Genomic DNA, 25,752 nt, shown 5'->3' with positions numbered 1-25,752 from the left:
AGAGCAGCCCAAATCACTCTTAATCAATTATGTATGCAGAGCCAACCCTTACATTCCAGCACAGAGAACACATTAGTGGAGCATAGTTTGAGGAGACGTGGAAAACATCTCCCTTGGCCGCTTCATTTGATCACTTTATCACTAAAACATATGAGGTTATCAAAACCTCATCAAGAGCGCCATATTTTAACCGCAATATTTTATCTGGAACTACTGCAAGAAAGGAATTCCTTTTAAACTTGCAAGTTTCTTTGATGAAAATTCCTTACAACCCTTTTCTGGAGATGTACACATTTGTACATGATGTATAATGGCGTCCAAACGTCTGAGATCACCAACAAAAATTACACAAATATTCATTTCAAATTACCATTCAAAGGTTTGGGGGCTAAATATATATATTGTTGGTAACCAGACAGTTGACAGAAGCCATTGACTTCAATAGTAGGACAAAAAAAAACAAAAATAGTACTGGAAGTCAATGGCTACCGTCAACTGTCTGGTTACCAACATTCTTCAAAATATCTTCTTTTGTTTTCAACAGAAGAAAGAAACATAAGAAATCATACAGGTTTAGAACAACATAGGGGTGAGTAAATGATGATCTTTGGGTGAACTATGCCTTTAATACTTTTATTCAGCAAGGATGCGTTAAGTTGATTAAAAGTGACAGTAAAGACATTCGTAATGTTAGAAAAGATTTCTAATTCAAATAAATGCTGCTCTTTCTATCCATCAAACAGTTTCCACAAATATATGAAGCAGCACAACTGTTTTCATTATTGATAATAATAAGAAATGTTTCTTGAGCAGCAAATCAGCATATTAGAATGATTTCTGAAGGATCATGTGACACTGAACACTGAAGTAATGATGCTGAAAATGTAGCTTTGCATCACAGGAATAGATTACATGAATTAAATTAGAAAAAAGGCATTTTAAATTGTAATAATATTTCACAATATTTACACAACAGTTAATAACTATTTTCGATCAAACAAATGCAGTTCTGGTGAGCATTAGAGACCTATGTCAAAAACATTTTTAAAATTGTTACATTTAAATATTAAAATGAAAGAAATCTCAGTTTTCCAACGTGGTCTCAGATTATTGGCTCCCACTAAATAGGCACCGGGAACATGATAATTTTAATATTACAGACAAACACATTGGTGAGTTTCATGTCACATCCAAACCACAGGAAGCTAGATGTGCTGAATACAATTACACAACTAAATCATACAGAGATGAATAGAGATGCCTCTTTGCATTTAAAGTGAATCACCTGAGTTCTGACATCGCTCATATTACTGTGGTGAGTAACAGCAGACACTTTGACCCCAAGTCTTATTTAAATGTGGTCTGAGCCACATCAACGACTGGTCCTCTCAAAATAATCATCATCTCACGACTGGTTGGCATAATGAACTGTGACAATGCCCTGCTCGCACCTTGTCTGACTGTAGAGACATTTTATTACTTAGGTGGATATTATCATACGGCTCACTGAAACTTTTTAATAAAGGGAAAATCAGACAAGAACGACAAAAGGGCTGTGAGAGACCGCGACCACACTGGATCATTCCAACTATCACTATAATTAAATTATAAAGTCATTACATGCTTCAGGAGGTCACGTTTCTGGGTAATTATCGTATACTAAAACTAAAAACTATCTTTTATGTAAAACTATGTTTGAAACATACAATTTCTGCAGTTATTATGTGTGCAGTATGTACATTTTCTGTAGGAATGGAACACCTGGATGAACTATACACAATTTGGAGTACAACAAAGCACTATCTGCTGAGAAAACTGTTTCCCACAATTTAGTGCACTCAACTTGATGGTCCATTTCCAATGAACTAATGGAAAACAATTTTAGCCTCGATTTTGACTCATTATTTGACCTCTACAAAAATTCCCTATTTCTATTGCTATATATATATATATATATATATATATATATATATATATATATATATATATATATATATATATATATATTATATTATATTATATATATATATATATACACACACACACACACACTACAACTGAAATTAAAATAAATATAATAGAAAAAATATACAATAAGGTAATGCCTGAACTGATGAAATGCACACCTTGAATGTAATGCAAGTCGTTTAGGATAACTGTCTTCCAATGCATACAACTTAATTAAAATATAAATGTGTCCTTTATATAAAAGCTGAACTGAGACTAACAAAGCCATTTCAGAATCTACTCTGAATCTTAAACCTGAAAATACTATTAAAAATAAAAACCAAAAAAGCAACACTACAATAACCTTGACATTGCATATCTGATGTTTAGAGGAATATCTCACAGATTATGCGTTTAAAATTACATGAGTCCCTCAAAATATTCATCCGCATTTCAAAGAGGACAGGATGGAAAGATTTCCCACAGTAAAAATGTATCTGAGGAGAATAATTCATCTTGTGGTTTATATAAAAAAACCGTGGGTGTCCACAAAGAAGAAAAGAGGCTGTGTTTGCAGTATGTATGTAGCGCCATCTAGTGGAGAAACATTTACTGTGGGCAAGTTCAACTTATTTAGAGTATTTGAGGACATGTGCTCGATTCAATAAGCATGTATCTGTCTTTGCACGGAGGTGAAGCCGTTGATCTTCCTATAATATACGAAGACAGTTTAGTTTGGAAATAACTAGCATTAAAGTTGCTACAATAAATTTTGGAGACTACCATGGAGAAAATGCCCTATCTATCTGACAGATATCATGGAAAAAGGTGTCTTGAGAAATCACTAGCCTCTGTAATCAACAAAAAGAGCAAGGAGAGCGGTCCGCCCAAACAGAAACCCTCTTTGCCTGTGAATAAATTTGCATGAGAGAGGTCTTCAACTGCAATTAATATGAATGGGAATGCTGATGGGTGGCTTTCTCTTGATATTATACAACTCCTTGTGTGGTTGGGAAATGGGAAATTGTTCAAACCTCACAAAATACAGAGTAGAAAAACAAATATCTAAACTTATGCATCTGCCCAAAAAATATAATCTTCATTAATAACAACAATCATTTGGACACTCCAATAAAAACAGTACATTTTTTAACAAAGCCAATTAAATGCTCAACTTGTAAATACATTTTGTTTCATTGGTTCTATAATGAAAAAAAAAAATATATATACTGCTTTCTAAAAAGTCATTTATGGAAAGACTTTAGTAAAAATTAAAAAAGGTAATTGATGGATACAATGATCTTGCATGAACAATGCACAACTAGAACAAAAGTTTCTGGAGGACAAACAAAGCTTTATATCTGCAGAAAATAAATCAGGGGATTCCAACACCAAAACCTCACTGGAACTGCAAAGCATGGTGTTTAACGGAGAGGGAATATGTAATTCTGCCAGTAAATCCGGCAGCAAAATGTCTAAGCATCTGTCTATGATTAAATTCACCAAAAAATAAATAAAAAAAGATGGGTCGTGCAACCTCACTATGATATTTATCATTAACAGAGTGAGTTTGCCAGAGTCAAAGTCCTGACCTCTGTGATGAGATTCAAGCAAAGCAAATTCTACACAAACAAACCATTTTGTTTAAATGAATAATCTGTACTTGAACATTACAGTACAACATCTGCATACGATCATCCACCTCAGCATTGTTAGTCTTGAATGCCTTTCATACATTTAAGTTCACTGAATCCTTTGGCACTAAACTCATTTTAGGATTCTGATCACGTAAGCACTTGTTTTTGTTTTATTTTCAAAAAAATTGTAAAATGAAAAGCAAACTTTTTCAATTATGTTCTAATACAAAGTTCATTAGCTCGATTTTCAACTGTTCGTTCAAACTTTGAATGCAAATTGTCATAAACAAGCAGCGGTTTGTTAGAAACTCTCACAGTTTATTAAAGTTACTGCTAACTCGCTCTCGCCTCAAATACTAATGAGGCGTCTGAATGTTCCCTGCGGAGAAATATTAAAGAGGACATTTTCAGCACTTGCTGAATAAGTGGACATCTTTGATGTTCACTTAAAATGCTTCTTGCATCAAAAATAATAAAATGGTCATAATTTACTTATAGCCTTATGTGTCTTGTTGCTTGCTACTTTAACTCACAAGCATCGCTAGGAATTCTCAACCCTGTTACTTATATTGATGATCTCCTTATGGCCTGAAGTGACAATATGGCCACTTTTTACTGATCTGAGGCAGATAAAAACAATATATAATGACACACACAGATTATGAGTAGTAGACGACAAACTACTGGCTGTAATGTGTATGTATATGTGAAAAACACACACACACACACACACACACGTTGGGTTTCCATGTTTTATGGGGACTTAATTATTTTTATACTGTACAAACTGTATATTCTATCCCTAACCCTAGCCTGCACACACACACACACCAACCATTTAAAATGTTGTGGTCAGTAAGATAAAATAAAAAGTGTCCTTTTTTTTCAGCAAGGATGCACTGAATTGATCAAAAATTATAGTAAAGACAGTAGGTAGTAAATTGCAAATGACAACACAAAGGTTGTAGGCACCAAAAATATGAACTGCCAGGGATTCAACCAGACTGGGATGGAAATGTGTTGGATCAGCTAATTCCAAACTGCTGAGTCTGACACCACGACTAAAGCTTGACATTTATGCCATTGTCTAGCAGTTAGTGGACTTGTTGAGCTGTGGCACTGAAGCGAGAGAAGCCCAATTATTTCCTGTTCCCAAGTATCTTTCAGTAATAAGTGTCTGTCTCTCACCTGTCATTGAATTCTCAGAAGTGCTCAGCTGTTCCCTCAGTTTGTCCACGTCATCTGGATGGACCTGCTCATAGAGCGTGCTGCCAAACCACTCGGCCTGCGGATGGTTCAGAACAGGAGTGACAGAATCCGACACGTAGATGACACGACCCGTCTCAGCCGCCACCACGAACAAGAAGCCGTCTGCCGCCTCCAGAATCAAGTGCTTCAGTTCCTGTGACAGTAAATGGAGTTTCAAATGACATCTATAGGACTTTCAAGAGACATTTAGAGTATCTATAATGCCTGAATTTTCCTATTTAAACAGCGTTTTGTTGCACATTTTGTATATATTTGAGTCTATGCAGATCATGGTAATATTAACCCTGTACAGCCTGACATATAAAATAAAAATAGTCAGAAAAATTCAATTATTTCTTTTTTTAAATGTAACAGTTTATTGAATAGACAAAATCTAAAACAAAAGTTTGCTTTTGTTGATGTATCATATTTGATACATCAAGCTTTTATGGCTAATATATAATGATAAAGTGAGAATATGGAGCTCATACTCGAGGAGGAAAAAAGCCTCAGTTTTATTCAGAGGCCCAAACTGAGCAAAAATATGCAATTCAGTACATATATTGTTATTTATATGGCAATAAAGATGAAATTATGATAGCTTTTTCAGCATATTTGATCATGTCTATTTAAATTTAGCAGCTTTAGAAATTTATGTACCTAATATGATACAATAAGCTTTATTGGGGTTAATAAATACAAATGTTTTTATTTTATTAAAAGCAAAATCAGTTGAGATCCACTGATGTCTATCAAATGTTTCACACAAATCATTCATCACCTGTTCAGTCAGGAAAGAGGGTTTGTAAGCGCCGTCAGTTGACGTGTTCCCCGTTCCCCTCATGGACTTCATGTGTGAGACGGCCATGCGCAGGATGGTGAGCTTGTCTGGTTTCCTCGCTAGAGCGCTGCAGGTGGGCACCATGTCCGACAGCTCTGTGATGTACTGGGTCATCTTATTACGTCGGCGACGCTCAATCTCACTGTGGTTCTCTCTGGATGGAGAGAAGAACAATACTGCCATCATTAGCATGTAATGAGAGACGCACAGCACAATTTTACAACTATGTTTGGACCACGGGTACTGGATCAAGGATGTCAAAAGTCAAAACTTCAACATTTTGTTTTTAAAAATTGTTTTAATATATAAATAATAAAAATAATATTTAATATTCACTTATATAAATGTATGACTTTAAAATATAACATTAACCATTTCTATATATATTATAATACTTATTTTATTATTTATTCTTGTTATACATAATGTTAATAGAAAAAAAAAAAATATATATATATATATATATATTTAAGATGTTATCTTTTAAAATTACATACTACATATAACAGAACTACTACATAAAACATTCACTATTTTTTACATTTTTATTTGAAAAATACAAATTAATTCACTTCGGATTGGTTTTTTTTATTTTAAAGACAGCTTTGGTTTATATTTTATACAGAGTAAAAATAAAAACATTTTTGTGTGTGTGCGCAGCATTTTTGTAGATCCTTCTTTCATTTTCAATATTACAATTGTAAAATTTCACTAAATGCCACCTACTTACAGCTGCCCTCACGTACTTAAATGCATTCGTCGTTAACTTTGATTTATAAATGAATAATTAAGAATTATTGTAAAGGAGGCGTTCAGGACTTTTTACTTTCAATATACAGAAAAACTTTTTTGGCTTGTGCTTTCTTGTCAAACTTCGATTAAAGTTCCTTGGATTGATCTACTGCAACACTTCTTCACCTGAAACATTCATTTTAAAAAAGTACCAGAGTGTATAATAAGACTTTTTCACTTCATTCTTGTGATTTAGCTGAGACTTCGGTAATAAACTGAACGCTGACAGATGCGAACCAATCTTCGGAAGCCAGAACATTGTATTACTCCACAGAGTGCAATGGCTCAAAGTAACGTGACAATTTCAGAAGAGTGTGTCAGCGGAGGATAATTAAATATCCATTTAAGATTAGATCTAAACAGAGTTGCTCGCTTGAGGTTGAGAGAATGAGGTTGGTCCTGACAGCAGCAGGGGCCTGATTTCAAGCTATCCTGAGGGAACTTCCCCGAGACAGCCCTACCTGGCATAACGCTCCTTATCACCAGGAATTTGATCATCGTCATACCTGATGGGAGAAAAAAAAGAGAAGAGGATTCAAATTAAAAAATAAAAAAGAGCCTGAAAATGTCTTAAAATGTCACATCATTTTTTACATTTTATGACTGTGGCTAAAATGAAATGATTATGAACAATATTTATTAATGTTCAATGGCTTGACTTAAAGATAGTGTGTGAATATGGTAATATAAAAATGGACTGAGATCACTGGATAATGAAAAACAAAACAAAAAGACAAACTAAACAATCTGAGGTGTCTGTATCCCAGAATATAAATGAATCTTGCCTAACTAGCTTGGAAAAAGTGTCTCCAAGAAGTATTATTATAGTATCATTGAGAGACTATTACAATGTGTATATATATCATTTTTCTATTAGTTTTATTTTTGTATTTTCCCTTTTTTATTCTAGTTAAAGTTTTAGTAATTCTGTTTGTCATTTCTACATTTTGTTTTTATACATTTAGTTTCTAGTAGTTTTTATTTAGGTTTTTTGTTATTTTTTATAGTTTGTTATCAAGTTAAAGTAAATTAAAATGAGAAATGTTGCTTGTAATTTTATTTCAGTTAACACTATAATAACCCTGCTTCAGTCACAATTAAAAATGTATATGTATTGCATTATATACAAAAAGAATTGACATTGCATTACATAAAATATTAAAGCTAGTCTGCAGAAAATACTTTTTGGCACCTTTGCATTTAAGAAATTTGAAAAATGAAAGATTAAGAAAAAAAAAATGTCTGTAACTATGCCACTTAATAAGGGACACATTTCTAGTACATTTCAAACAACCTAAAAGACTACATATCAAATATATATGGCCATCTTATAATGTTTAAGCGGAATAGCTCACTCAAAAATGAATATTATGTCATCATTTAAATCACCCTCATGTTGTTCCAAACATGTGTGCTGCTGTTGTTTTTTTTATGAGATTTGATGATGTCAATCAAAGTTCTTGGTTATTGACAACATAAATTTAAATCCTAGAAATATAGTGCAAATCTGGGAATGACTTTTCTGCATTGTTTTGGTCTGTTCAATTGTACCAAAAAACAAAAGAGTTGCATATTGATTTGGAAGAAGATAATGGTAACATTTCAGTAAATAAAGACAGCATTTTATTTATTTTTTAGTAAGACCATTCCTCTAGGTGGAAATAGCTGGAGTGTTTTTTTGTATCTCCAGCAGGAGTCAGTGTCTCCACTCTAATGCTACAGCTAACAGTGAAGCATCTTTACCGTCAGTCGCAGCGCAACTATGGGTACAGCTCCTTTAAAAAGAACATGAACTGAAAGGAAACCATAAGTTGAGGGCAACAAAACATGAGAGATGTCTTGAAATGGCACAAACTCTGTGGCACAGCTGAAAGACATGGTCAAACAATAGAAAATATAAAAGAAAGGACATGGCGCATGGACTAACTCGTTTGTCTGAAAAAAGCTTGCAAACACGTGAAAAGTTTACCTTGAAAATTTGCTGGGTCCCTCTCCGTCTTCGTCATCAAATTCCATCCTAAAAAACAAAAACATGAATTTGTATATAAATTTTGCATAGCATGGCTGATTTTGTGGTATACATCCATCATAGTACAAGAAACAAAGAAATCTAAATCAATAAAAGAAAATATATGCATGCAGGTGATGATACAACAGAAAAACTGCTTCATATACTTAAAGTAAATAGACAAAGTAAATCTAACAATAGAACAGAGAGGCTAAACACAGAAAACAGAAAAGGTGCAAAAGGTGTGCAGCTTTCACATTAAAGCTTGCATTACACATTTTATTTTATTCAATGAGAAATTACATACATAGAAATTATAAACATAGATTTGAAAAAAGATGTATGTATATAAAGGAGTTTCATTCCCTAAGGGAAACTGACTGTCTGAATGAACAATCATTTCATAATTTATTCATTCAGAATAATAATAACAGTCTAATAGTCGAAATTCTGAATGTGTGTAAATGGATAATGACGCATTAATTATTTATTCCTCTCTCTCTTACACATCATGTTGTAATGATGGGATATTTTTCACATTTGAGATTTTTCATAAAAAATACATTTATTTGTCTCTCCCCACCACCCCCATCCCCCTCAAACAACTAAACCACACAGCTGAAAATGGAAAATTCTGACACTGTAAGAATTTTTTTTTTTATTTGCAAACACCAAATTGAACCTTGAACTGTGATAATGAACAGAGAATCAGTAAATATGAAAATAATACGCTGTTTAGCTAAATAACTCACCCCGTTGATCTCCGCTTGCCTCCTCGCCCTGGCATGGTGCCCACCATCCTGACCTGGCCCGCGCCCACAGCGCCTGGCATGGCTACCGAACCCGGCAGATCCGTGCCCATTTCTGAAAAGGCCAAAAACATCTTCACAATCAACAACGTGAAACACTGACTACAAATTCATTCAGCTGTTGTATAAATGCAATAAACTGAAGTCATGTTAGTCTTTAAGCATATGAAATCACAAACAGTAATATATATCAAATAAATGGTAAATATACCACCTAGTCTTTATACATTGTAGTCTTTGTCAGACGCATATTTGCTATATAAATCTTTTAAAGTTGACCAAACTTAAAACTTTTATGCATACGTATGTTCCCACTCTCCTTCATTTATTTAAATGAAAGTGAAGTCAGTCCCATCAGACAATCCAGGCATAGTACAAACATGTTAAAAAGTTTGAGATCAGTAAGATTCTTTATGTTTTTGAAAGAAGTCTCTTATTTTCACCAAGGCATTTTATTTTAAAGGGACAATATGTAGCTTTTTAGGTATTTTATTATCTAAAATCAATATTTTTATTCATAAATATGCCCTCAATGGTGTACAAATACCTCTGCCAATGATCAGACTAATCCTCGTAAACGAAGAATTTATTATCTTTATATACATGGGACGGGTAGGTCCACGGAGGCTTCCATGTAGTTCCGCCATCTTGAAAAACCATAATAGCAGAGAGGGACAAAAAGTACTAGGCCAACGCGTTTCCACAACACGTTTCGTTCAGAGCCAGCGTCACGTGACTGAAGTCAACAGAAGCGGAGGAGCAGAGCAGTGAGAGGTGCTTGAAACTGCCGCGGCAAGTTTAAAAGGATGCACTGTACGGTTATTTATACACCGTTCATTCATACATACATATGAGTCACAGGATAAGGAGTCCTCGTCGTCGAAATAGAACCAAAATAGACCGTAAAAGGAAACGTGACCGGAGATTACAAAAACAAGGGTTAATGTCAGGATAGCTAATGCAGGAGAAAGCTTTCAAAAGAGATGCTGAAGTTTCCTGCTTTCTTCTCGTCAGGTAAGTCAATGTTATGGTCTTAAATACAAGCTTCTTTTTCATTGCTTTGTTGTGAACTTTATTATATAGACAGTAGAACATTTATAGTTATATCTAATTATCTATTCTATTCATAGTAAGTTAAACAGGCTCTTTGATGATTAGCAGCTAACGTTATTGAGTAAAGTAACGTTAGAGAAGGCACGGATGATGATGATAACAATGCACGTACATCAAAAATATAACGAATAAAGGCGGCATTACTACTAACTACCATAGTTAATGTTTTTCACAGTCAGTAATTTATACTGTAACATTCTTTTTTTCGTTGATTCAAGTTTCAGTTTGTTTTAAATAACAAACCTGTTCACCGAAGAAAAACTCAAAGTGCTATTATAAGACATCCTGTCATAGCTTTTTGGTACATAACGGCAACCGTAGATGCAACGCGATTTGAAAAAGTGAGGCGCTGGAGAGCATTATTCGTTTGAATGCAAAATACAATTTCACCACTAGATGGGAGAAATTCCTACTTACAGTCCCTTTAAGCATTTATTTGAGAAAAACACAGTAAAGTAATATTGTGAAATATGATTAAATTAATTGTTTTCTATTTTAATATATTTTATCCCTGTAATGCAAAGCTGAATTTTCAGCATCATTACTCCAGTTTCAGTGTCATATGATCATTCAGAAATCAAGCGCTATACAAATAAATGTGAATTGAATTAGCCTATAATATGCTAATTTGCTTCTCAAGAAACTCAACATATTATCAATGTTGAAAACAGTTGTGCTGATAAATATTTTTGTGAAAACCATGAAACATTCAGGATTCTTTAATGAATAGAAATAACAGCATTTATCTGAAATAGTAACCATTTGCAACATTATAAGTGTATTTACTTTACTGTCTTTACTGTCACTGTTGATTCATTTAATGTATCCCTATTAAATAAAAGTAGTAGCTCAAAATATTGTATTTGTGTGTTTCTGGTCACATAAGACACAAATACACCAAAAACCATTATACCTGATGCACTAATTAAACAGCATCAGTATACGTAACACACCAGCACAGACTAACATCGCAAACAGCAGTTGACTAAGAAAATGGAACACATACTGCCATGTTCAGCACCATTGATTTAAGAATCATATTAAAATTTGATAAAGTCTGCCTTCCACTTCTCCTGTACTTTAAGTGAGTTCTCATTAATTCATTTATGAGGTTTACAAACTTGCACCTGATTTCAAACCTTAGTTCATATGAAGGTACAAGAGAAACCGTGAATCCAAAGAGCAAATTCAGATTTTCTGAACTATTTAAAAGGACACTGTGGAGAAATTGTGTTTTTGTCAAACAGCGACCCCTAGAGTCGCTGTGGAATATTTGCACTGTCGTAAATGGTTTGATTTGCACGACAAGCTTTATCGGTTGAGCTTCTGTTTATGTTTTCGCTGATCAATGTTTATGTGAATAAAAGCCTAAATTCAATCTGTTCATCATATAAAGCTAATCAAGTGTCTTCAGAAAATTAAGTCTAAACCTGTTACAGAGCAGGCTCCCACACCACCTCCTCTTCACCACCGGAGGGAACCTTCCCCGGAATACTTTCTTCCCCTTTACCCATTGAACTCCATTTCCCATAATACCGCTTACCTGGGACTGATTGCGTTACACACCTGCACCTCATTTACACACACTCATATAAACCACTTCCACACACTCATATAAACCACTTCCACACACACATTCAATGCGAAGTCTTGATTCTGCCCCGGCCATCATTTCTGAGCTTTTATTCCCATGTTTGATTTCTGTTATTGACCTTGGACTGTTTATCGTTTCTGATTCTCTGCTGCCTGCCCTGACCTGGATTGTTCATTGATTCCTGATTCTTGCTGCCTGCCTCGACCCTTGCCTGTTCACCTGGTTTGTCTCTGCCTAGCCTGCTTTGCCCTGTCTGCTGTGTTTGACCCTGCCTTGTCTTAACTACTCTCTAATAAAGTTGCAAATGGATCCCCCTGTCTCTGCCTCATCACGACAGAAGACTTCGCCACTTATGGATCCAGCAGCAGTCATGCAGATCACCACTGAACTATCTGCTCAAGCATCACAGTTATCTTTTCATCATCATCAGATGAGTCGTTTTACCTCCCTCACTGAAGAACTCGTTCAAGCACTACAAGCTCTCCGAACTTCAACCAGTCACGCTCCCTCGGAACAAGCACAGAGTGCATCAGCACATCCCGTCAGTACTTCAATCAACACCCGTCTCGCCTTCCCGGAGAAGTATGACGTTAATCCCAATAAATGCAAGGGGTTTCTGTTACAGTGCAATCTCTATATCGATCAGCAACCTTCATTATACTCTAACGATGCCGGACGCATCGCGTTCGTCTGTTCACTATTGACTGGAAAGGCACTTGAATGGGTCATGGCAGTTTAGAGACCAGAGGGTTCATCATTTTCCTCATTCGGCGCATTCCTTCAACAATTCCGAAATTACTTTGAACACTCCACAGCAGAAGGAGATCCGGGAGAACAATTGTTAAAACTCTATCAAGGAAGGAACACCGCCGCGGATTACGCTCTCACTTTTCGCACTCTCGCTGCACAAACCAACTGGATAGAGGATACCCTCAAAACTCTGTTCAGAAAAGGTCTCACAGTCAAACTACAGTCTGAATTGGCCTGCCGAGATGAAGGTAGGAGCCTGAACGAATACATCGATCTCACTATCCAGGTTAACAATCTCATGCGTTCTCGACGCCGAGTCAGAACACCCCTATACACCACTCACGAATCCACTACAATGCACAAACCTATGCAGCTGGGATTTACTCATCTTTCACCTGAAGAACGAGAGCGTCGCCAGCAGAACCATCTTTGCCTGTACTGTGGTCAACCAGGTCATATGAAAGCTTCCTGCCTTGTTCGTCCTGTCAGCAAACCTCAATCGGTGAGTTCTCACATCAAAGAGAATTTATTCACATCCAGTATCCCGTTACCCATTCGCCTGCACATCAAAGACCGAACTATTGTCACTACTGCCATGCTTGACTCAGGAGCCACAGGGAACTTAATTTCTCATGAATTCACGTCATTACATCAAATAAAATTGAATCCCTGTGATTCTTCTCTGACAGTGGAGGCGCAAGATGGCCATCCCATTGGAGGAGGAAAAGTTCATCGTTTGACTGAAGAGATCAAGATGCACGTCGGTACCCTGCACTCAGAAACCATTCAGTTTTATGTCATCCAAGCCCCTCAATCTATTATCCTCGGTCTACCCTGGTTACGCACCCATAATCCACACATTTCTTGGAGAGATGGCCAGATCACACAATGGGGTGAGCACTGTCATGAACACTGTCTCTCGAAAATCACTCGAGTTTTTCAACCTGTTTCCATCGTGTCCCCTCCTGATAACCAAGAAGTAAAACTACCCTCCGAATATGCAGACCTCACTGAAGTATTCAGCAAAAAGAAAGCCTCTCAACTTCCTGAACATCGCTCCATTGACTGTGCCATCGAACTCACTCCAGGTTCCACACCACCCAAAGGTAGAATTTTTCCCGTCAAACCCGAATCTAATGCCATGAAACTTTACAACCAAAAGAGGAACTAGCCAAGGGTTTCATTAGACCATCAACTTCTCCAGCATCCGCCGGGTTTTTCTTTGTGAAGAAAAAGGATGGAGATTTGAGACCCTGCATTGACTATCGTGGATTGAACGACATCACTGTCAAATTTCGTTATCCTTTACCTTTGGTTCCAGCCGCTCTCGAACAACTTAGATAAGCCAAATATTACACCAAGTTGGATCTTCGCAGTGCATACAATTTAATTCAGATTCGTGAGGGTGACGAATGGAAGACAGCATTCTCCACCAGTAGCGGGCACTACGAATATTTGGTTATGCCCTTCGGCCTGGCTAACAGTCCTTCAGTGTTCCAATCGTTCATGAACGACGTGTTCCGGGACATGTTGGACAGATGGGTGATTGTCTACATCGACGACATCCTGGTGTACTCAAACTCCTTTAGAAGAACACATTCACCATGTCAGAACAGTCCTAAAACGTCTGCTACAATACCAACTCTACGCGAAAGCACAGAAGTGTGAATTTCATCGAACCAGCACTTCATTTCTGGGGTATGTAATCAGCCAAGAAGGGGTAGCCATGGACAATAAGAAGGTCAAGGCAGTGCTGGAATGGCCATTACCCCAAACCGTCAAATAACTGCAACTCTTCCTAGGATTTGCCAACTTCTACAGACGTTTCATCAGAAATTTCAGCATCATAGCCACTCCTCTAACTACCATGACCAAACGCCACACGTCTCGTCTGACCTGGTCCCCTGAAGCTCAACAAGCCTTTGAAAAGCTAAAGACCCAATTTACCTCCGCTCCCATTCTTCAACACCCAGATCCCACACGTCAATTCATCGTGGAGGTGGATGCCTCCAATACCGGGGACGGAGCCATTCTGTCTCAACGCCAAGGTAACCCAGAAAAAATGTTTCCCTGTGCCTTTTTCTCCCAAAAACTATCCTCAGCAGAAAGAAACTATGACGTGGGAACCCGCGAATTGTTGGCCATGAAACTCGCCCTCGAGGAGTGGCGACACTGGCTGGAAGGTGCTGCTCAACCCTTCATTGTCCTCACTGATAATAAGAACCTTGAATACCTTCGATCAGCTAAACATCTGAATCCTCGTCAGGCTAGATGGGCTCTGTTCTTCACCAGATTTCAATTCACTGTCTCCTATCGACCAGGATCAAAGAACGTAAAAGCAGACGCTCTCTCCCGCCAAGCAGAAGAACCCTCTCAACTTCTCCCCAGCAACACCATCATTCCCGAGAGTCTCCTGGTAGCCCCGGTACAGTGGGACATAATCACAGAAATTGAACAGTTCAACCACCAAGCAGAACTTCCATCCGAATGCCCCGAAAACCTTCTGTACGTTCCAGAAACTTTGCGCTCAAGACTAGTCAACCAAGTACATTCTGCACCCAGCTCAGGACATCCCAGAATCACGGCTACTATCCATCTACTTCAGAACCACTTCTGGTGGTCAACTTTACAATCAGATACCATAACTCATATCAAGAACTGCATAACTTGTAATACCTCCAAGTCTTCCAGACGACTCCCAGCAGGTCTCTTAACTCCTCTGCCATCGACTTCATCACAGACTTACCACCTTCACAAGGCCATACCATAGGGCTGCACGATTATGACAAAAATCATAATTGCCGATTATTCCCTTGAAATTGTAATTGCGATTATTAATTACGATTATCAGAATTCACATTGAATGATGTTTTGAATAGTTTGGCCATGGGACCCACATTTCCCCATGGTCATCAAGCTGCGACCCACCTTTTTAGGAATCATATAGGCCTATTATGATACATTTGTTTACACAAAAATTGTTGACACACAAGTACTGTCCCCCTTTACTTAACATAATAAAATATAAGAATATGACTAATACTGATAATTAAACAGTATAGGCCTATGAGGTTAAGCTATTAAATAGCAGTCCCAAACTAGTTTTTGTTAATACAATCTTGGTATGATCCACCACAGTGATATAAAAATATAGAAATAACCAATAAGTGGCATTTTGGGGTTATGGAAACAACAGTTAGGCTACCATGGTGATACACAATACTTGCAAGAACTGTTAAAGAAACATGGAAGCTGCTCCTGATAAATAGAATGAACATCATACCTGCATGCAAAATACATGACGTACCAATAACCTGATTTATTGGCATTTTACTTTTATTTCCTTACTTACTAATTTACGACGTTGCATGCTCATATTTCTTTTGCGCTTTAATGAAGTGATACAACGCGCGTGCAATTAAAGAGTGCAGGCTATGAGCACAGTATAACGATGACAGGAAATGAAATTTCGTTTTTCTGAGGTGAGAGATTTTTTCCGTAACAAGTTATGAAAATTACGATAGAATAATGACACTGATATATAGCCTGACACCATCTCATCTGACCGCAGATACTGAATCTGGACAACGCATTTTTTTCTAATTTAAAACGTAACGACGTTGCATGCTTGTTTATTTTGCGCTTTAGCCTATATAGTGAAGCGATATACAGCGCGCTCCGCAGCATTTGCGCATGCAATTAAAGAGTGCGCGCTACCAGCAGTAGAGCGGCTTAGAGGACAGGAAAGTCCGTTTTTCTGAGGTGTGAGACTTTTTATTTCAGTGTATACTTACGTCTCTGGTAGTTCCTATTGTGCTGGGTTCTCTTAAGTAGTCGTATTCGCCTCTCACAACGTAACATGCTCTAAACACACCACGCAGAATATTGTAAGCGGCTTTTTTTTTGTAATCGCGGCTTTGAACGATTATGTAATCGTGGCATCCGTAATCGTAATCGTGATTAGAAATTCGATTAATTGTGCAGCCCTACCATACCACCATACTCACCATAGTAGATTGATTCTCCAAAGCCTGCCGGTTAATCCCTCTTCCCAAACTCCCCACTGCAGTAGAGACTGCTGAATAACTCTGCAACCAGGTTTTCCACTTCTACGGCCTTCCTGACGACATAGTCTCTGACCGAGGACCCCAATTCACTTCCCGGGTATGGACATCCTTTTTCAAATACCTCAATGTCAATATCAGCCTTACCTCTGGTTATCATCCCCAGTCCAACGGACAAACAGAACGTCTTACCAACACCAAACCGAGTGGAGCAGGTATCTGTTCTGGGCTGAATACGCTCAGAACTCTTTGGTCAAACCCGCTACAGGCATCACTCCTTTCAAATGCATCCTGGGCTTCCAACCTCCACTTTTCCCCTGGTCCGGTGAACCCACTGACTTCCATCTATCACAGAAAGTCGAAGTCTGAGATCTCTGGCAGAGAGCCAAACCCACTGGCCGGGTTGATAAACTGGACTTACCTAGGACTGATTGTGTTACACACCTGCACCTCATTTACACACACTCATATAAACCACTTCCACACACACATTCAATGCGAAGTCTTGATTCTGCCCCGGCCATCATTTCTGAGCGTTTATTCCCGTGTTTGATTTCTGTTATTGACCTTGGACTGTTTATCATTTCTGATTCTCTGCTGCCTGCCCTGACCTGGATTGTTCATTGATTCCTGATTCTTGCTGCCTGCCTCGACCCTTGCCTGTTCACCTGGTTTGTCTCTGCCTAGCCTGCTTTGCCCTGTCTGCTGTGTTTGACCCTGCCTGTCTTGACTACTCTCTAATAAAGCTGCAAATGGATCCCCCTGTCTCTGCCTCATCACAACAAAACCGCTTAATTCATATGGATTCGTTTTACGATCTCTTTACGAACTTTTTGAAGCGTCAGAGTTTCAGTTGCGTAGCTGTCTAAGGAGGGACAAAAAGGTCTCAGATTTCATCAAAGTGATCTTCATTTGTGTTCCGAAGATGCGGGTTTGGAACGACATGAGGGTGGGAAATTATGCTGTCTTCACGTGCTATCGGAATTATCAGAAATACTAGTTTCCTAGTTAAAACATTAGACATGAACGCCCTCTCAAGTCAAAATTTGAATTCGATGAACTCGTAATCATGACTTCTTAAAGCTAGGGTAGGTAAGATTTTTCTAAAAAAAAAAAACATTCCAAATTTGTTTAAACTGTCTTTATATACCAATACATAATTAAAATGTAAGTACTCTGAAAAAGAAAGTATAAAAATCGAGTGTCTGTAGACCTCTCACGACTGTTGTAAACACAGCTCATTATTTCCATTCACTCCACCCCCTCACTTCTGGGCTCCTTCTAAAGCCACGCCCCCAAAACACATGAACGCGCGACGCCAAACGCTCAGGCTAAGCTGAAGACGCATTTATTTACCTGAGACGAGTGGAGAGGAAGGAGCGCAGTGCATGCAGTGACATCATGTCAGAATCACATGTAATAAAATACCTAACTTTATCACTATGAATATAAACAAATATGATGGCTTTTAGTACTCACTATCAAGCTAGCATATCGATACTGGTAAAGTTTAAAATATATTTAGTTTGATTCGGTAACGAGCTATATTTAGGCTATAGGTAACGAGCTATATTTATAAGGCAAAGCTAGGTTGCATTGATACACGTTTTTCCATTACCATCAGTTAAACTGTGATGAAGGTGAATTTCGTGTAAGAGTCATAACATATACGGTGTTTTGCATGTAAGAGTTTCCATGATGAAAACATTGTTGACTCTGATGAGGACTAATGTTACACTCCGGTGACAAGTACCGCATCGTCGGTTCGAGGACAGGTCCGGGGTCGAGGGCGAAGCAGAGGAGGTCGTTCAAGAGTACGGGCAGGGTCCGAGGAAGTAGTTTAGCAAAGTAGCGAAGCTGGCATTGGTACTTTTTGCTGCATTTTCTCAGCCATTGTGCCGCAAACTCCTGCTTACTCGGTGTAGTGAGCTGAATATTTCCGGGAACGGTGACATGTGATGAGTGCACGCAGGGCTGTGCACGCAGTGGTGCTCGGGCACGAGACATGAAGGCATCTGATTGGTTCTTTACATTCGCACCGAATGGCAGTGATTGGTCAGAGTTTTTACTGTCCTACAGCTGCTACAGAGGTCAGATTTTTTTCATTCCTTTTTCTGAACACATAATGTATTGACTACTATCAGAATGGAAGGACCATTTCACCCAGTATAAAAAAAAAATGTTTCTGAACAGGATTACCTACCCTACCTTTAAGTGGGAGTAGGAAATTTACGATAGCATGTGAAGGCAGCATAAATTTCAGAATATTTATTTTTGGGTGATTACCCCTTGAATTAAATTAGCCCCATAACTAGACTTTTGTTTATCAGTAAATGATACAGAAACTTTATCCGAGCATAAAACAAGTATCATAAACCTAGTTTACTTGTGCACAAATGTCTTCTGAGGACATGTGAAAGCTTTGAAATGAAAAGACCAAAATTGAAGTAGATGGTTGCAGCAGTGGTATTTTCAGCGAAACATGAGCAATTGAAAGACTTCAAAAGACTTGAACTATAATGCACAAATGTTACTAGCCTACTTTACTGATGTAATGGAACCCTGATAAAGCTTACGGTATCATATTTAAAGGCCTTTTAGTATAATTGTAAAAACATTGCCTTTACGGTTATGGTACACGTCTTGTTGCTGTGAAAGCGCTTGATGAAGACAATTAAGATGAACATTTACTAGACTGAATAAACTTGTTTACTTAATTATCAGTAGATTTCTGTTTAGAAATATTTTGTTAAAATGTGAGTTTCAAATATGATACATCAGACTTTTGAGGAATGTCTATTTTTTCATCTCTCAAACATCATTGTATTGCATTGCATTATATGTTTTGCCTCCCACACTAAAGTTACAAATTTAACTGTAAGTGCATTTTATGCAAGTATGTTATACTGTTATAAAGATCTAATTGATTTACATTACAAGCTATCAGAATTTCATCTTACTCTTTGGCCACAAAAATATCAGAAACTGCACCAAATCACATATTTTTGCACAGTTTGGATCTCTGAATAAAAAAAGTAGGATGTTTTTCCTCCTCGATTATGAGCTCTATATTCTCACTATACTACATGAGCCAAAAAAGCCTATTGTTTCAACAATGACATTTAACTATTTAACTATATGCAAAAGTTTGCAACATAGCAAAAACTGTGTGATCCTTCTTCAAAATGTCTCCATTGTAAATGCCTTACTGCTTTCCAGAACTTTCTAAAGGTCCCTCATCCAGTCATTGTCTCTCAGAAAGCCCTCAGGTCAAACTCATTAATCTGTCTCATGGGATGGAGTGAAGGACAGAAGACAGATAGGATGCTGCTGTCTCTCATTTTAAATCACGACTCAACAGCTTACATGCTCCTCTCTCTCTTTTCTCTCCTCTGACTCTTTCATTCTAATGTCAGAGGCCCGTTTTCCATCCAGATCTGCCTCAAAACAAAACATCTACATGGCACCCGTCCATTGGGAACCCGCCTATAATGTCTGAGCTCTTTAGAAATGTGGACAGCACGCCTCATATGTGTTTTGCGTGAGAAGTGAACTCCATCGAGACAAGAACAGGCCAAATGAACAAATTCTTTAATCACAGTGTAGAGAAAACCTTCCCAGAACACCACGGTCTCTTGGACTGTGGCCATCTTTACGGATCTATGATATGACAGATAAACTTAGATAAATTGATTCTTTGAAGGAATGATTCAGGTCTGGATTATCAGTACCGGTAGGCCTACTTGAAGTTCAGCACTGGATTGTGGGTATGCGGCAGTTTCAGTCGATTTTGGTGTTGCAATAGCCGATGCTGGAGAGCTTTTGTTCAAATGTTTGAGGTCAGTATTAATACTTTTATTCTGCAAGGATTAATTCAATTTATCAAAAGTAACAAAACAAGACATTTGTAATGTTAAAAAAATAAATTATGTTCTTTTGGACTTTCTATTCATCAAAAAAATCCTGAAAAATGTATCATGGTTTCTACATAAATATTAAGCAGTTTTTAACATTGAAAATAAGAAATGTTTCATATTTTTTGAAAATGGGTTTTTGGGGTGCGGACTGATGGGGCAGTGACCCGGTGTTAACCTGCGAGTCAGTCCTAGAGCTCCTTTTTTAGGGAAAAATCGGGTCCATCGGAGATGTCCAATAGATTTCTTAGGCGCGCCGAAAGAACACCACAGACACAGTAATCACCATGGGAAAATCTCAGAGTAAAACTGGGAGTTGTGAAAAATATGATACACTGGTGTTTTGCCAGATAAGTTTATCTATGTATAATCTTTTTACTCTTTTAATTAATTTTATAACTGTATCATATATCTCTTTTAATTTCTTTTATAGCTGTTTTAATTTTCCTTGCTTTTATTTTGTGATTGTTTTAATTCTTTTCTGTAGAGCACTTTGAATTGCCATAGTGTATGAAATGTGATACATAAATAAACTTGCCTTGCCATATGCAAATCAGCAGATTAGAATTATTTCTGAAGGATCACATGTCTCTGAAGAATGGGGTAATGTAGCTGAAAATACAGCTTTTCCTTCACAGGAATACATTTCACAATATTACTGTTTTCCCTGTATTTTTTGTCAAATAAATGCAGCCTTGGTGAGCAAAACTTTGTGTTCTTTGAGTTTTCAGCCCTGAATATTATTTTAATATGAGCTGCTAAATATAGAAATGTTGCAGCTAAATTAAAGTCTGAATTGACTTAAGAATGGACTATATAATATAATAGCTATATAATATAATAGCTACATTGTTAAACCTCTTTAACTCGGAAGGTTTGGTTGCAAAGCATTTAGGGTACGTTTACACAACAACTATGTACAAAAAAAAGAAAGTTTTTTTCTTTGTATAGATGACAAAGTTGTCAAAACGATCCCTGTTCACATGGATCCGCGATTTTAATCCACAGTTAAAAATGCTGTATTATGCTGCCAGGCCAGAAGTTGGCAATGTAACTTTGTAAAGAAAGACTACGCGCCTATAGACTGAACACGTAATGCATTTACACAGAGATGATAACGACATCGTTTTCAAAAACTTGCACTCTGAAGTGCACCAAAATGCTGTTGATGTGTAAATGAGCGGCCAAAACGCATAAAAAGTTGTCTCATCTAAACGGCCCCTTAGTTTCTATTCTCTACCAGCACTAAAAAAGAAAGTGAAAAGGGTGATTCAGTGCAGCTGAAACATTATGATTTCAGGGTGTAGATGAGGTTGAAGGGACACTTGGCCTATTTCCATGCAGAAAAGAGTTTCTCAATTCAGTGATTCAGAGCAGGAATGGAATAGAAAGTAACAAGTTTAAAGGGAGAATCTACAAACGATTTAATTAACATGACCAAATCCTTTTTTCTGATAGCACGAATATGTCAAGAACAATGACTCTTCTCTTCTGGTCAGTTGTTACACAGCCAAAGAAAGTTCATGCTGCCAAAAGTTCTAGATATTTCAGACATGATGGTCAGCAGAAAAATCAAAAACATGCTGAGATACTTCAATAATGCATGCGTGTGCAATTGACCTCAGTAGCATTTTTACAGAAATGATGAATGCTGTAAACTATTTCTTGACCAAAAAAAAAAATAAATAAACCATCAAAACTCCAATCACTTACTAATGTTTCATGCAAGAATGGACTAAGCATTCATAACCGAATTAAATGGGCCGTATAAATTGTCCATTTTCAAAGAGTTCAATAAACTATGAAAACATACTGCAACTTTCAGAGCTAAAAACTTTGAAAAAGCATTTATTGAAACTAAGCTGCAAAAACAACTTGTTCTGAATCCAACTTTCTGATGTCAGGTAAATCAATATATTAACAAACAACATAAATCAACAATGCCAGGGTGATCAGAAACTTGGTTCACCCACATAAAGAAGAGGAAATATCAGAGATAGTCACATATTTCAGCACAAGTTGTTATAGGAATCTGTCACAATGTCATGCAGCTTTACAAATAGGCTGTTATTGAAGAATGGAGCTGTTAAAAAAGAAATCTATATTGGACTTGCAGCACATAAAAACGCAAGTTAAAGTACTGCTGTCTTTCAGACAGGCATTTACATAGAAGTCTTAGGGTGTGTTCATACTTGGCAGGTTTGGTTCGATTAAAACAAACTCCGGTGCGATTACTCTGTAAGTACGGTTCATTTGATTAAGTGTGAACGCTGCCATCCAAACCCTGAAAAGATGGGTCTCGGTCCGCTTCCAAACAAACTCTGGTGCGGTTCGACTGAACGCAACACAAACCAAAGACATCTTATGAACCAAAATGCGGAAGCACCTTTTTTTTCTTGTCATACGAGCTACTTTGCCCATTACAGTTTGGTACAGGCGTCAGAAACGCCGTCTCCTTGCAGCAGGTCTCAGACATCAGTGCAAAATTTACATTATAAAACATTTGAGCTAAACACAAAAGACTCAAAACAGTGAAACTAATATTTTAAACGAGTAGTTCTGACTATAAAATTTAAAGCAGTCAATAACTAGCGTTCAAACATTTGGGGTCGGTAAGATTTTTCTTTTTTAATGTTTTTGAAAGAAGTGTAATACAGTAATACTGTGAACTGTTTTCGGTTTGAATTTTCAGCATCAGTCACATGATCCTTCAGAGATCATTCTAATATGCTGATTTGCTACTCAAGAAACATTTCTTATTATTATATCAATGTTGTAAACAGCATTTATTTGAAACAAACATCTTTTGTAACATTATGTCTTCACTGTCACTTTTGAGTAATTTAATGTGCCTTTGCTGAATAGAAGTATGAATTTGTTCATACACACACACACCTGTGTACACACACCTGTGACACACATCATTTGAATGTGGTAGAAACGGTATACAGCATATTATCTACAGGTTGACACTTCTACAGTCTCACATTACATACATCATATATTCAAGCTCAGCCCTTTCTATCAAGAAAATAAAGTCAATCCTGTCAACAGGTGATTAGAATTTGCTAGCTGATGTAGCACACCATATGCTCTAGAAACACACAAGTCTTTCTTAGCAATGCTATACTTCTTGTCAGCCCTGTTATCCATCCCTCCTCTCAATAGAAAAGCTTCCTTCACAAACACAAGAGGTCGGCAAACAGTCTGAACTGTTGCTAATCAACTGTGCCTGTAATCCCCATTGACAAACGCCAACTGCTATTTGTACGAAACACGTTCTTATCGCAGCCATGCTGCAACCAGGGCCTTTTGTTAAGCATTGTGGGCATAACGGTAAAAGTACAGATGGCCTCCATATTTCTTAACCAAGCAAAATAAAAGCAAGCTGACTTTAAAACAAAGTGCCCTTGAGTTCAACTACAGTCATGTGACTTCAGCCCAGAATGCTCTCGTGCATTTTAAAGCGCGCTTGGCAGCTCTGTGTGTCAAGCAGGTGCTAATAACGCACACATTCTTTATTCATTTCACCTCATTTGCATTTACAATGAGGTGGCGGGAAAGGAATTGCCCGCTGGGGGGAAAAAAGAGTGTTCATGGAAGCAATGGAGTCATGGAGCGTAATTTACTTTAGCAAGTGCAGACTGAATAAATTGAGCAGCAGTAGGTTTCTGTGACATGCTTCTATCAATCACTAACCCAGTTTGTTTGATTTGTACAGCAAGTTTGTTGCATAAAGTTTACTAGATGTAGGAGGGTTTTTTTGCATATTATCAGTTTTATCAGGCAAGAGATATTATTGCTAATTTTTTCCCAATTCAGACCATTTTTATTGTATGTAAAAAAAATATTTGTTATATGAACTTTTAGGGCCTCTAAATTATCAACACGACTACTAGCCTACATGCATTCAGTCGCTTGATTGACAATGTTTAGCAAGTAAAATCCCTTTTAGTATAATTGTGAAAATTGTCTTTTTGCTATGAAATCTTTGATTTTTATAAAGTAAACATTAATACATTTTTATACAGCTAAAAATATTTCAAGATGAACAATTACTGGATTGAAGCAAGTTTGATTAACTTGATTATCTATACTTTTTTGGAAATCGTTAAAATGTGAGTATCACATATGATACATCAGGCTTTTGAGGAACGTACATCTCTCATTAATAATTGTATTGCATTGTATTATATGTTTTGCCCCCACAATAAAAACTACAGAACCTTGATCATAAAACTAAGCATTTAAATATTATATGTGAAATACAGAGTGACAACTGATATGCATATTATGTAAGCTGTCTGTTATAAGAATTCTGATTACATTACAAGGTATTAGAATTTCTGTTTGACTATATAAGACTGCACCAAATTGCATATTATTTGCTCAGTTTGGGCCTCTGAATACAACTGAGGTGTTTTTTTTCCTCCTCAAAAGGTTAAATTTTGATGCCTGGTTTCACTTGAAGCAACATTTCTATATCTGTGCAGGCCTGGTAATTTAATAATTTGGCCTTCTAGATCTTTTCATCCAGTTTGTTGTTCTGAGTCAACAAGTAAACCTGAAATATTCTGTGGTGTCTAAAATAGACGACAAAAACCCACATAATCGTGACTTTGGTGGCATGAGTTTAAACTTTAGCACCATTAAATATTCAGTGACAAACAAAAAATGTCACACATTCATGTAAACTTACATTAGCTCAAGGACAGTCTTGAACAACAATCCAGTGCTCGTGTTTACATCTCGCACTGTCACCGTTGTCTCATATTCTTGCTCCTTTACTGCTATTTGTACATGATAATTTTTGTTGACTTGTTAAGTGTTTCACAGAAACATCAAAAATCTCACTTGCTATACTAATATGTACATATGACAATAAACTTGACTGTTTGGTTAACGGGCTACAGAATCAACAGGCTGAGGAAGTAAAGCTGTTATGCGTGTTACACACTCAAGCTCATAACATAACCTCATATCACCATTACAGTCCCATAAGCAACGTATCAGATTCACTAGCTGCGTATCAAGG

At 37.1% G+C, this 25,752-nt stretch overlaps 1 protein-coding gene across 4 annotated transcripts in view; it reads right to left on the bottom strand.

Moving 5' to 3' along the window:
- Nucleotides 1-25,752, bottom strand: part of arnt2 (aryl-hydrocarbon receptor nuclear translocator 2) — a 79,103-nt gene that overhangs the window by 52,582 nt on the left and 769 nt on the right. For 2 of the 4 annotated variants that reach the window (XM_081358740.1, XM_081358741.1), the window contains exons 2-6: nt 9,226-9,337; nt 8,435-8,482; nt 6,927-6,971; nt 5,614-5,827; nt 4,773-4,986 (exon numbers count right to left, since the gene is read on the bottom strand). In XM_081358740.1, the coding sequence (XP_081214866.1) occupies nt 4,773-4,986; nt 5,614-5,827; nt 6,927-6,971; nt 8,435-8,482; nt 9,226-9,337 (633 nt within the window). The remainder of the gene's footprint in view (nt 1-4,772; nt 4,987-5,613; nt 5,828-6,926; nt 6,972-8,434; nt 8,483-9,225; nt 9,338-25,752) is intronic. The other 2 variants (XM_081358742.1, XM_081358743.1) reach the window with 1 other exon arrangement.

This window comes from Scardinius erythrophthalmus, assembly GCF_964197995.2.
Source record: "Scardinius erythrophthalmus genome assembly, chromosome: 2".
NCBI classification, from domain to species: Eukaryota; Metazoa; Chordata; class Actinopteri; order Cypriniformes; family Leuciscidae; genus Scardinius; species Scardinius erythrophthalmus.
The sequence above is the reverse complement of the archived record's forward strand: the minus strand, read 5'-3'. Positions and strand labels throughout refer to the sequence as shown.